Source organism: Crotalus tigris, unplaced genomic scaffold (genome assembly GCF_016545835.1).
Source record: "Crotalus tigris isolate CLP2741 ecotype Arizona unplaced genomic scaffold, ASM1654583v1 scf7180000017628.32516253702:7417878, whole genome shotgun sequence".
Classification (NCBI taxonomy): domain Eukaryota; kingdom Metazoa; phylum Chordata; class Lepidosauria; order Squamata; family Viperidae; genus Crotalus; species Crotalus tigris.
The window spans coordinates 5936459-5948714 of NW_024096523.1; the positions used below are offsets into that span (position 1 = coordinate 5936459).

The window sequence follows — 12256 nt, forward strand, 5'->3', positions numbered from 1 at the left end:
TATCATTGAGACATATCTAAAATTATTGTGATGAAGCCAAATTCAGGCCTGACCTCCTAGGTTGCCCCTGCAGTTGGCCAAAGAGTACCGTGGGACATTTTCCAGGTTGCCTCAAACTCCCGGAGTGGAAGTCATCCCATTCATTTCTGAGTCTGCAGCATCCCTTCTCCAAGCAACTGGGGGTCCTTACCTTTTGGGGAGGTGAGCAAAAGGATCTTTGGATTTGGACTAGGCTGCCAAGGTCTGCTCATACTCATTTAATTCCTCTTCGAGCTTAGGCTTCTTCTCTTCTTTCTTCTCTGCCTTCCCCTCCCCTCCTTCTTCCCCCCACCCTCCTTGTTGTCTTCTCTTTCTTGGAGGATTCCATTTTAGATTGATTTTTTGCAATCTTCTTGGCTGCAACCCCACAATAAGCCAAATGAAAAAGGAACAGGGTTTCAATGCCAGAGTGTCAATTTCTGGCATCTTGGAGCACTAAAACAGTGCTTCCCAACAGTTTTCTTAGAGTTCTCTCTCCAGCTTCAAAGGGAACATGACCAGGACTGGAGCATTTAAATTTAAAGGAAGAAGTATAACATTGCTTTTTTTCCTTTCAAGTAAGCCCTCAAATAATCTATTTTCAAATGGAGGAATCCCAGATCTGAGTAATATGGCTACAGTCAAGGCATATAAAGCTCTTCCATTTGCCTGCTATCCTTTGAAATGAAGCAAGAGGGTAGATCATTTTCAGAACAGGTCTGCAAGCTATGCAACAATAAATGCAAACCATACTAAAGTAAACCAAAGCCACTCAAAACTAAAATGCACATATGGCTTTATTGTGCTGTGCCACACTTATGTAGGACCAACCTAACATTTCATTATAATCATGCCATGCATTTGTTTAAGTCCAGCACCTTCACTATCTACATTTTGCGCATAAGAGCACAAGACTCCTACATATCAAATCTAATGTCTGAAAACCTGACACTAACAATTAAACCAGTACAGCAGAAGAGATTCGAAACTGATGCAGCAACACTGTGCAATTGAAGGGCTTCAAGGCTGTCATTTGCTATTACTAAGGCCAAGGAAAAATCTCATCGGTGATCAGAGCTAAAACACTTTATTGGAGATGAAAATCACTGACATTTCAACAGCCATTGTATGATTTTGCAAGAACAGGTTTGTAATCAAATGCAATTTGCTTTCATCTCAGTTACAGCCATCATAACCAATTCAAAACTGTTCTTTTTCCGACATTATATCCCAAAGAGGACTTTCGATGCTGCAGGCTACAATTGATCCATCCTGGCTCTCAAATTACACTGCAGCTGTTTAGAAACTCCCCTGCGAGCTGGCTGCTCCAAGGAAAATGCCTTGATGGGCTAATTACTCATCCATCTTTAATAAACTAACATTAGAATGAAAAGGAGCTGCTAAGAAATCTACTAAGTGAAGCTAGTTTCCCTTGTTGCATATTACTGTACAGATCACTCTATTTTTAGCATCTGCTGCTGCTTTTAAAATACATCTCTGAAAATGCATAAGAATGGCTTAGAACAGTGTTTCTCAAGTTTGGCAACTTGAAGATGTGTGAACTTCAACTTGACTTGGATGGACTTGGAAACTTCAATATATGGAATTCTGGGAGTTGAAGTCCATACATCTTCAAGTTGTCAGGGTTGAGAAACACTAGCTTGGAAAACTCTTCTCCATCCCAAATATTTTGGACTTGGTCATATATTTGCCAGCCAGCATGAGGATCAGTTGTGTGGGCCAAGAGTTATGAAAATCAAATACGAAGTTGGGGAAAGTTACCTCAGAAGCCACAGAACTAATTTTGAAGCTGAATGCATTCACCATGATTTTCCTGCTCAATGACTAACTTGTCAAGAGTCATTTCGCTCAGGAAAGAAAAGGATCTGGCTGCAAAGACTGTTGACAGCATCCTATGCCAGTAAAAGAGGAAAATACTAAAAACCTACCTAATTCGTTATAATCTGCAGAATCAGAGAGAGATTTATACAAAGTCTTTAACCCCAGTGGGACCACCATCTGTCCCATCTCATTTCACTCTTGAGGAAGTCTTATCACACTGTATATTAGTAAATATTCTGAGTGTGCACACATACATCAGCATAGATGAAAGAATTTCCAAGATAAGAGCTGTTGCGAACAGATCCTCCATGGGCTGAAATGTCTCTTTGTTTCTCCAGACTTCTATCAAGCTGCCTAAAGTTGTCTCTGGCCTGATGGATGCCATATAAGTTTAATAACAAAACAAAAAATAAAAAGAGAAAGTCTACAAGGATTCCCTGGTTGGGTAGAAACCAAAATTGCTTTAGCTCCCATGCCATCACTGATATTGGATAGTGATTTCCCCTCTATGTTAAGCCTGCACTGTTTGCTCCCCACTCCTCTGTCTGTCCCTGTTGAGCCGGAAGATGGACATGAGGATATAAATCACTTCGGTTCTGTAATGCTGAATCATTCAGGCCTTCTGGGACTGAACATGCTTGTCTGTTATTTTCTCATCAGATGATCTTCACATCCGGAGGATCTGCTTAACTGATACATATGGTTCCTGGGAAATCTTCAAAGCTGCTTGGTAATCTACCAAAGGGACTTCTTGGCAGGCAGGAGCAACCAACTGACCCTTTCGAATGAGAGTGCACAGATCTGCTATCATTGTTTCCAGCTTGTCTTTGCCTGTGTATAGAAAAAAAGGCAGAAAGTAAATCATCAGTTGTTCTTTCTTTCTGAACTACTGAGTTTAGATCAGGGGTCTTCAAACTTGGCCCTTTTATGAGTGTGCCTGGCTGAGTAATTCTGGGAGTTGAAGTCCACAAGTCATAAAAGGGTCAAGTTTGAAGACCCCTGGTTTAGATTTAAGAGAATAATAATCATTGGTACAATAAATTCTGCTGGAATCTCCTCTGCCTGCCCCTCTGGAATGATATTCTCACCAGAGCTTTGTCTTGAACCAACCCTGCCATTTTTTAATCCAGCCTTTTTCTCCAGGCCCTGGTAGTTTTTTTGTATTATTGAGTCTTGTTCTTTTTTGTTTTTTGTTTTTGTTTTTTTGCTACTTTTATTGGATCATGTCATTTTAGTGGAGATTTTTTATCGGTTGTTTTTACTGTAAGATACTGTAAGCCCAGAATCCATTGAATTAGGCAAATCTACATGGTGGATAAAATAAATAAATTGCTCTCATGCAACCTGAAAACAAAAATCAGCAATACCAAAAAGTTCAATACATGATACAATTGGAATTATCTTTTTTAATTAGGAAAGGAATAAACAGACTCCAAGATTATGGGAAGTGCATAATGTGTTTTTGTAATTCACAGAGGCTTAACCCCCTAACCCACAGGTCGGCAACCTGCGGCTCCGGAGCCGCATGCGGCTCTTTGAGCCTTCCCCTGCGGCTCCCAGCCTCCTCTGCCTTTGCAGAGAGAGACAGAGAGAGGAATTGCGCTTCCCTGCTTCTCTCTCTCTCTCTCTCTCTGTGTGTGTGCTTTTCTCTCTCTCTCTCTGTGTTTTTTTTTTTGTGTGTGTGTGTGTGTGTGTGTGTGTGTGTGCCGAGGAGCTGAAAAGCTTACTGGGCGGAGCTCCTCCCTTTGCTGCGTCTCTGCAGGAAGCAGGAAGGGCAGGAGAGAGCCAGCTAGCCCAGCTAGGCTGACCCAGGAATTCTGGGAGTTGAAGTCCATGAGTCATAAAAGAGACGAGGTTGCCTACCCCTGATCTTGTTGGACAACAGCCTGAAGCTTGTCAGGTGAGCAGCAGATAGGAGAGGGGGGGGGAGAAAGAGAGAGAGAGAGAAAGAGAGAGAGGGAGAGAGAGAGAAAGAGAGAGAGAGGAAAGAGAGAGAAAGAAAGAGAGCGGGGGAAGAGGAGTGGCAGACCAAGGGCAGATAGAGAGGGAGAGAGAGAGACAGAGAGAGAGACCCTTTTGACATCTAAAATGAAGGTAACACTGCATATATCCTTTTTTTACCTGTGTGCGTGTGTGTGTGTGTATACATACATACATATACATATATATACACACACACACACACACACACATACATACACACACAAACACACGCACCCCTATAATAAAGGTAAAAAAGGATATATGCAGTGTTATCTTCATTTTAGATATCAAAATGGTTTTGCGGCTCCCAGTGTTTTGTTTTTGGTGGGAAACGGGTCCAAGTGGCTCTTTAAGTGTTTTGGGTTGCCTACCCCTGCCCTAACCCAACATTATAAATTGGCCAGCAGAGTATCATCAAGTATATTTATTTTATCCAGTGTATAGAACTGACTAACTCAATTGATTAAACTCAACCCATATCTCTAACAGTAATATTTCTTTCACTTTTGACTGGAGATGCGTCAGATCACAGATGTTCTGCTATAACCCTTTTCACTAAGCTAAGGAAACAGTGTCTTTTCCCATAGCTTTATTTTTCTAGTATACTCAGCCCTCTTTCAATTGTCATGTATGGAGTTTTGTTTTCATTGGCTGCAGATTATTTCACATGCATTTTAATCCACCGAATGAGAGAGATGAGAAATTTGGAGCTGAAGGCAGATTTCATCAGTTCCTAATATAAAAACAATGCACACATGCCACTTACTCTGGGCATTGGCCCTCTTCCACTGGGTCATCCAAAAGCCACAAAGTTTGACATCCTTAAAGATCAGTGCGCTCTGCAGAGGAATTACAATTCACAACTTCTGAAATTACAGTTTTGGGATGGGGGGAATTTATCACAATAAGGGGATATCAGAATGTGTTTCCTCTTAAGAGATATTGCTCTAACAACTGGGAAACCTAAGGCACAAACAGAAATAGTGTACAGGTAGTCCGCGATTTAAAACAGTTCACTTAGTGACTGTTTGAAGTTACAAAGGCACTGAAAAAAGTGACGACCATTTTTCATACCTATGACCATTATGGCATCCCCACGGTCATATGATCAAAATTCAGATGCTTGGCAACTGACTCCTACTGATGACGGTTGCAGTGTCTTGGTGTCATGTGATCCCCTTTTGTGACCTTCTGACAAGCAAAGTCTATGGAGAAGCCAGGTTCACTTAATAACAGTGTTACTAATTTAACAACTGCACTGATTCATGTAACAACTGTGGCAACAAAGGTCATGAGATGGGGCAAAACTCACTTAGCAACAGAAACGTTGGGCTCAGTTGTGGTCATAAGTTGAGAACTACCTGTGTTATCTCAGGAAAGGGAACATGTGCACTCTGGCCAGAAAACTTTAGGGCTACTCACCACAGGGACTGTCACAGGCTGCTTTGACATCCCACCGTAGGTAACCATGGTCCCACTTTGCCTAATGGAAGAATCAAGGCAACGAAGTAGGAAAACTACCTTCATTCAGACCCTGCTTTACTGTCCAGCTTCCTCAGCCTTTCGGCACCTGGTTAATTTCTGAAACTTTTAATTGGAAACCATGCAGTTCAGAGGTTCAGAGCAAGAAGCAGGACACTGCCCTTTCCTGGAGGGTTCACTGGATTAAAGTGTGGTGAGAAATCCAAAAAGGGCTCTCTTCCAACATCTCACTAAAATCTTCAACATAGCTGTCCTTCACAGAAAACCTTTCCCTGTGGTTCTGATTCAAAACTTCTTGAAATACAACATTAGGGGTGGCTTCATGTTGGGTATCAGGTTTTAAAAGCACTCTCAAGTGAATCCTTTAAATTGTAAAATCCAGATTAATTTTGATCTATTAAAAACCTTGGAATTCTGGGAACTGGCTTAGAATACCATTCTCCTTCTCCTGTTTAATAATGACATTACATTTGCTAAAAACAATATTAATACACAGTAAATTCATATTACTACAGTGAAATGATGATACAAGGATCTATTCTGACTATTCCAGAGCTATGGAGCTGGATTTCACTGAAATTATAAAGTTTAAATATTTTTCAGAAGCAGCACAAAATCCTTCAACCTTCACTGGCATTTGGCAGCTTGCTAGCTGGGCAAATAGGTTTGTCATGAGGTTTTTAAGCGCCTCTTAATTTTTTTCTTCAATGTCACACAAGCAAAATCTTTTGGACAGTATTCAATACAATTGCAAAATTGTCATCTTCAAGACAAGAATTCAGACAGTAAAAAACTGCACTATTAAACAGCAAATCTTTGTACTAATCCATAATAGCAAATTTAAGGGCGTTTGCATGCCATGCTTCAAAAACACTTTTCTTAGGCAACTCATAATCCAAATGAAAATTAAAAACAAATTGCCCAGTAAGCATTTAAATTGAGTGAAACAATTACTATAGATATAATTCAAGCAAACAAAAGCTAAATTTACCGCAAGTGACGCATCAGCTCAGTAGCACTTTTCCCTCCAACACCATTCAGAGCTAACGAGGGTTTAGGAATTTCCTGGAGAACAAAATTGTAAAACAAAACAAAAACAAAAGAGCACAGAAAACAAGTTGCTTCCTGCCTTAAGTCCTCCAAATTATTCATAGAAATAAATGTCTGATTTTGCTAAGTAGTTCTTAGATTTCTGTCTTACAGTCATCTTTTCAGCATAGAATGGGAAGGCAGACATCTGACTGTAACATGGTGTGTTTAGAAACAGCAGAACTAAGAAGGATTATACTGCTAGTCCTTGACTTATAACACTTCATTTAGTGAAGGTTCAAAGTTACGTCACTGGAATAAGTGATTTATGACCGTTTTTCACACTTACAACCATTGCAGCATCCCTAGCATCACGTGATCAAAACTCAAGATGCTTGGGAATTGACTCATATTTATGACAGTTTGCAGTGTCCCCAAGACATTTGATCCCCTTTTGCGACCTTCTTTTTTTATATAAATATTTTATTAGGTTTTATATAGGTAAGGAAAAGATAGGGTCAATACAGGTATGAGGAGAATGGGAATGGGAATTTGGGGTAGGATAAGGGAAGGTACAATAATGGGGTAACCCCCCATAATAATCCCAAGCTTTAACAAAAAAGCTACCATCTGGATCTAAATATTAAATAAACATAGTTTGTATAATACTAAACAATTGTAAAGATAAAGTTAACTATAATCATATAACTAAAATTAGATAAGTAAGTAAAATTCCTCTAAAGTTAACTATAATCATATAACTAAAATTAGATAAGTAAAATTCCTCTAAATAAATATTCATACTTAATAACGTATCAACTAATTCTAGTCACCACCATTAATATTTAAAATCACTAATAATAAAACTATTATTAATCTAAGAAATAACACTTAGCTAAGAGCCTATCATTTATTCTATTCAATTTTAAGATTCAATTCAATTTTAAGTTCTGATTGTATTCTAGCGTATTTCTAACCATCGATAGAATTTTTCCCAAGTTTTGAAATAAATTGAATCTTCCTTCTCCTTCATCTCCAAAGTTAATCTATCCATTTCTGCACAGTCCAAAATTTTCAAAATTATAGCCTGATCAGATGGTAGATTTTCATTTTTCCAAAATTGGGCGAATACTATTCTTGCAGCTGTTAATACATGTAGTATTAAATAGTCATTCTCTTTACCATAATTAGATCCTACTACTCCTAGCAAAAACAATTCCGGTTTAAATTCTATCTGTATTTTTGTCATCTTTTCCAGCCATCTATGAATCTTAAGCCAATATTTCTTTGCGTTAGGGCATATCCACCAGGCATGGTAATAAGTGCCTGGTTTTTGTTTACATTTCCAGCAAGCATTCGACACATTTTTAAACATTTTCGCTAATCGAACTTGTGTCATATGCCATATATAAAACATTTTATATAAATTTTCTTTATATGTTACCCTTTTGCGACCTTCTTATGGGCAAAGTCAATGGGAAAGTCAGATTCATTAATTAATAGCTGCAGTGATTCACTTAACCACTGTGGCAAGAAAAGTCATAAAATGGGACAAAATCCACTTAACAAGTATCTTACATAGCAACATAAATGTTGGGTTCAATTGTGGTCGTTAAGTCGAGGACTGCTAGTACGTGAAATGCCAAAACATATGTGGCTTGGGTTCATATCTGGCAAGGCAAACCAGAAGCATGAGGAAAGTTTTGTTGATTTTGCTCATTAAGCATTTTATTAGGGCCATATCACTGTGTGCCACCTGTAGGTATTGAGCATTTTTATCTGGATTCTGGAAATTATTTCTCTGCAGAGTGGCATAAATAGGGAACAGTCTGAACCAAAGAGGGAAGACAGAGGAGAGTAAATTATGTACTTGCCTCTAATTCCAATCAGTCTGTCTCATTAAAGAGGACTTTAATGTGCAACATATCCTGACATTTTATTGCACAACTCAACATCCATATCTACATCTATTGCCTGTCCATTTTGTATTTCCTTTGAAATTCAATCTATAATTCAAAATGGTAAAACTGAACAGAAAGAACGTTTGTAAAAATAATCAGTAAGGAAACAGCACCCATATGAGTTCTTTTCTGTTGTTTTCCTAAAACACCCATCTGGAGTTTTCATTTCAATCTTTTGCAGTAATAAAAATCTAAAGATTAGAGATTTCTCAGTGTTGTAGATCCAAACACAACTTGGCTCTTAACAAGAAGCATTTCCCTGTGTTTTCTGATACAAACTTGGCAGTTGTTACATCAGAGTTGTGAAGAATTTAATCCATAAACTATTCATGGGAAAGAAGACTGAAAGCCTCATTTCTCAGCTGTATTCAATAGTCATTCTAAAAGGTCTCTTTCTCACTGCCTGTGTGACCTTGTATGTTTCCTTGAGGTTCTACAAGACTGCCTGGGTCCTCATAGCATACTAAGATTCAAATCACAAGGATTAGGGTTAGATAGTCCTCAACTAGTGACCATAATCAAGCCCAACATTTCCACTGCTAAGACAGGAAGTTGTTAAGTGAGTTTTGCTACATTTTATAATTGTTTTGCCACAGTTGTTAAGTGAATCACTACTGTTATTAGATGAATCATGGGGTCCTGGCTTCCCCCATCGACTTTGCTTGTTGGAAGCCAGCTTGGAAGATTACAAATGGTGATCACATAAATACATGCCAGTTGCCAAAGCCTGAATTTTGATCATGTGTCCACAGGGATGCAGTTATAAGTGTGAAAAACAGTCATAAGTCACTTTTTTAAATGCCATTGTCACTCTGAATGGTCACTAAATAAATGGTTGTAAGTCGAGGACTACCTGTATATGCAAAACAGTAGGATCAAACCAAACAAACTAAAATGGCTTTGTGGGAAAGAGGTAACTAACACGATCCAATCGACTGCAGCAATCCTGTTTCCTTGGGCTCATTCATAGCCACAGCATATATACCTTAAACAAATCTTTCATTTCTGGTTTTCTTAGCATCTCCTCTGTGATAACATGGTCTGCTCCAAGGGACTTGAGTCTGTCTATAAGATCCTGGAGATTTGGTCTGTGGAGCCAAAAATAGAATCAAATGAAGCCAATTATTTGATGGGGCACAAAAGGGAAGTGTGAACATTAAATTGATATGGGAATGCACATTATCAATATTCTCACTCTTGCATCACCCGAGTCAATTTTCAGCAATAAAAAAATACCTTTCTTCGTCCTTTTACACTTAGTCATTAAAGAAGCTAGCTTGGAATAAGCTGCTTGAGTCAGGTGATGTACAAGTAACAACATTTGCCAACTGTTGAAGTGGTTCAGGAGACAGCTTGTCATTTGGCTACTTATCAGCCAGATCACTTCTATATGCATGTTCTACAAAAGGAGACTTCTTCTGTGAAGACAACTGCTGATAAGACAGCCCTCGTTCAGAAACAAAGAACGCTTGCAGTCAAGAGTAAATCTATCAATTGCTATGAATAAAAAAATAGCATCAAATAACTCTAAAAGCCTGAAGCTTTTAGATAAAGTTCTCCACAACTGCTGTTCAATTTCAGGGAAAAAAAAATCTCAGCTGTTTTAAGGAACTGCAGACAAGCACTACATTTGTGCCCACACCTACACAAAAGAATATTTTCAGATCAAATCCAAAGCATATTCTCATTTTAAAGGCCTGCATTCAAATTAAAAATACATCATCTCAGATATAAATTGGAGACCTTTATATGTGCCTAATGAAACCCAATGTTCATCATTATCGTGTTGGAAGGGACCTTGGAGGTCTTCTAGTCCAACCACCTGCTCAAGCAGGAGACCCTATACCAGGGGTAGGCAACCCAAAACCTCAAAGAGCCACTTGGACCCGTTTCCCACCAAAAACAAAACACTGCATATATCCTTTTTTACCTTTATTATAGGTGTGTGTGTGTTTGTGTGTGTGTGTATGTATATATGTGTATGTGTGTATATTAAAAATAAAAGTAAAAATATGACATTAAAAATAAAAGTAAAAATATGACTCTTGGGAATATCCATACTATTAAAACAATGATCACCAGGAGAATGCTTTAAGAGAATAAAATTACATATACACATAGGTTAAAAAAAAGGATATATGCCGTGTTATCTTCATTTTAGATGTCAAAAGGGTCTTTCTCTCTCTCTGTTTTTCTCTCTCCCTCCCTCTCTATCTGCCCTTGGTCTGCCACTCCTCTTCCCCCACTCTCTTTCTTTCTCTCTCTCTTTCCTCTCTCTCTCTCTCTCTCTCTCTCTCTCTCTCTCTCTCTCTCTCCCTCCCTCTCTCTATTTCTCTCCCTCTCTTTCTCCCCCCCTCCTATCTGCTGCTCACCTGGCAAGCTTCAAGCTGTTGTCCAACAAGTTCAGGGGTAAGCAACCTCGTCTCTTTTATGACTCATGGACTTCAACTCCCAGAATTCCTGAGTCAGCCTAGCTGGGCTAGTTAGCTCTCTCCTGCCCTTCCTGCTTCCTGCTTCCTGCAGAGACGCAGCAAAGGGAGGAGCTCCACCCAGTGAGCTTTTCAGCTCCTTGGAGAACAGTGCACGCTCTTTTACACACACACACAAAAAAAAACACAAACACACACACACGAGAGAGAGAGAGAAGCAGGGAAGCGCAATTGCCTCTCTCTGTCTCTGTCTCTCTCTGCAAAGGCAGAGGAGGCTGGGAGCCACAGGGGAAGGCTCAAAGAGCCGCATGCGGCTCCGGAGCTGCAGGTTGCCGACCTGTGCCCTATACCAATGATGGTGAACCTTTTAAGAGACTGAGTGCCCAAACTACAACCCAAAACCTACTTATGTATCATCGGGTGCCGGATGGGCGTGGCCCATTGGGTGGGCATGGCCCATTGGGTGGGTGTGGCCCATTGGGTGGGCATAGCTGTGGTGGTAACGGCAGATTGGGTGGGACTAAAAAGTTCAATCAATCAATTCCAACTTTGTGAGATCTTTTTTTTTCCTGTGAGTTGATTGAATCTTTTTTTTTTTTTTTTTGCACACGGCGGCGGAGGCCTAAAGCAAAAAGTTTTTATAAAACCCAGATGAAGGCCTAGGACTGGGGCGATGGGGCGCGTGCCCACAGAGAGGGTCTGCATGCCACCTGTGGCACGTGTGCCATAGATTTGCCATCACAGCCCTATACCCTTTCAGAAAAATGGCTCTTTAGTCCTTTCTTAAAAGCTTCCAATATTGGAGCACTCACAGCTTCTGAAGGCAAGCCATTCCAACTAATTAATTTTTCTCACTGTCAGGAAATTTCTTCTTAGTTCTAGGTTAGTTCTCTCTTTGGTTAGTTTCAATCCATTGCTTCTTGTCCTGCCTTCAGGTGAGTTGAAAAATAAGTTGACCCTCTCTTCTTTGCGGCAGCCATTCAAATATTGGAGGACTGCTATCATGTCTTCCCTATAGTATTTCTTTTCCCTAGGCTAGAGAAACCCAATTCCTGCTACCGTTCTTTATATGTTTTAGCCTTCAGCCCTTAATTATATTAATTGCTCTTCTCTGCACTTTTTCCAGAGTCTCAACATCTTTTTTATATCATACATAGTGACCAAAACTGGATGCAGTATTCCAAGTGTGGTCTTACCAAGGCTTCAAACTAGCAATTTTTTAAAAAAACCTTATAAACATCATATAATACCATTTAGGAGTCATATCATCTCCATCTGAATAAAAGGCATCTGAGAATGTCCTGTTTGTGCAGATTTAGCATAAATGAAAGGGATCGGACTGTGTAAAAGCAACAGAAAAAAAAGAAAAAGAGGGAAAAACAGTTTTATTACACACTCACCTATCTCTTACTACATTTATTGTTTTGATGCCCTTGGCTGCTGCAATCTGGATTACAGCCTGTCCCACTCCACTATTGGCTGCATTTTGGATGATAGACTCCCCTACAGACA

At 39.5% G+C, this 12256-nt stretch overlaps 1 protein-coding gene across 2 annotated transcripts in view; it reads right to left on the reverse strand.

Annotated features, from left to right (window-relative positions):
* Positions 1–797: 797 nt before the first annotated feature.
* Positions 798–12256, reverse strand: part of MECR (mitochondrial trans-2-enoyl-CoA reductase) — a 40999-nt gene continuing 29540 nt past the window's right edge. For both annotated transcript variants that reach the window (XM_039334361.1, XM_039334363.1), the window contains 6 exons: positions 12145–12247; positions 9301–9403; positions 6317–6390; positions 5266–5326; positions 4610–4682; positions 798–2691 (listed from right to left, as the gene is read on the reverse strand). In XM_039334361.1, the coding sequence (XP_039190295.1) occupies positions 2528–2691; positions 4610–4682; positions 5266–5326; positions 6317–6390; positions 9301–9403; positions 12145–12247 (578 nt within the window). In that variant the 3' untranslated portion in view covers positions 798–2527. The remainder of the gene's footprint in view (positions 2692–4609; positions 4683–5265; positions 5327–6316; positions 6391–9300; positions 9404–12144; positions 12248–12256) is intronic.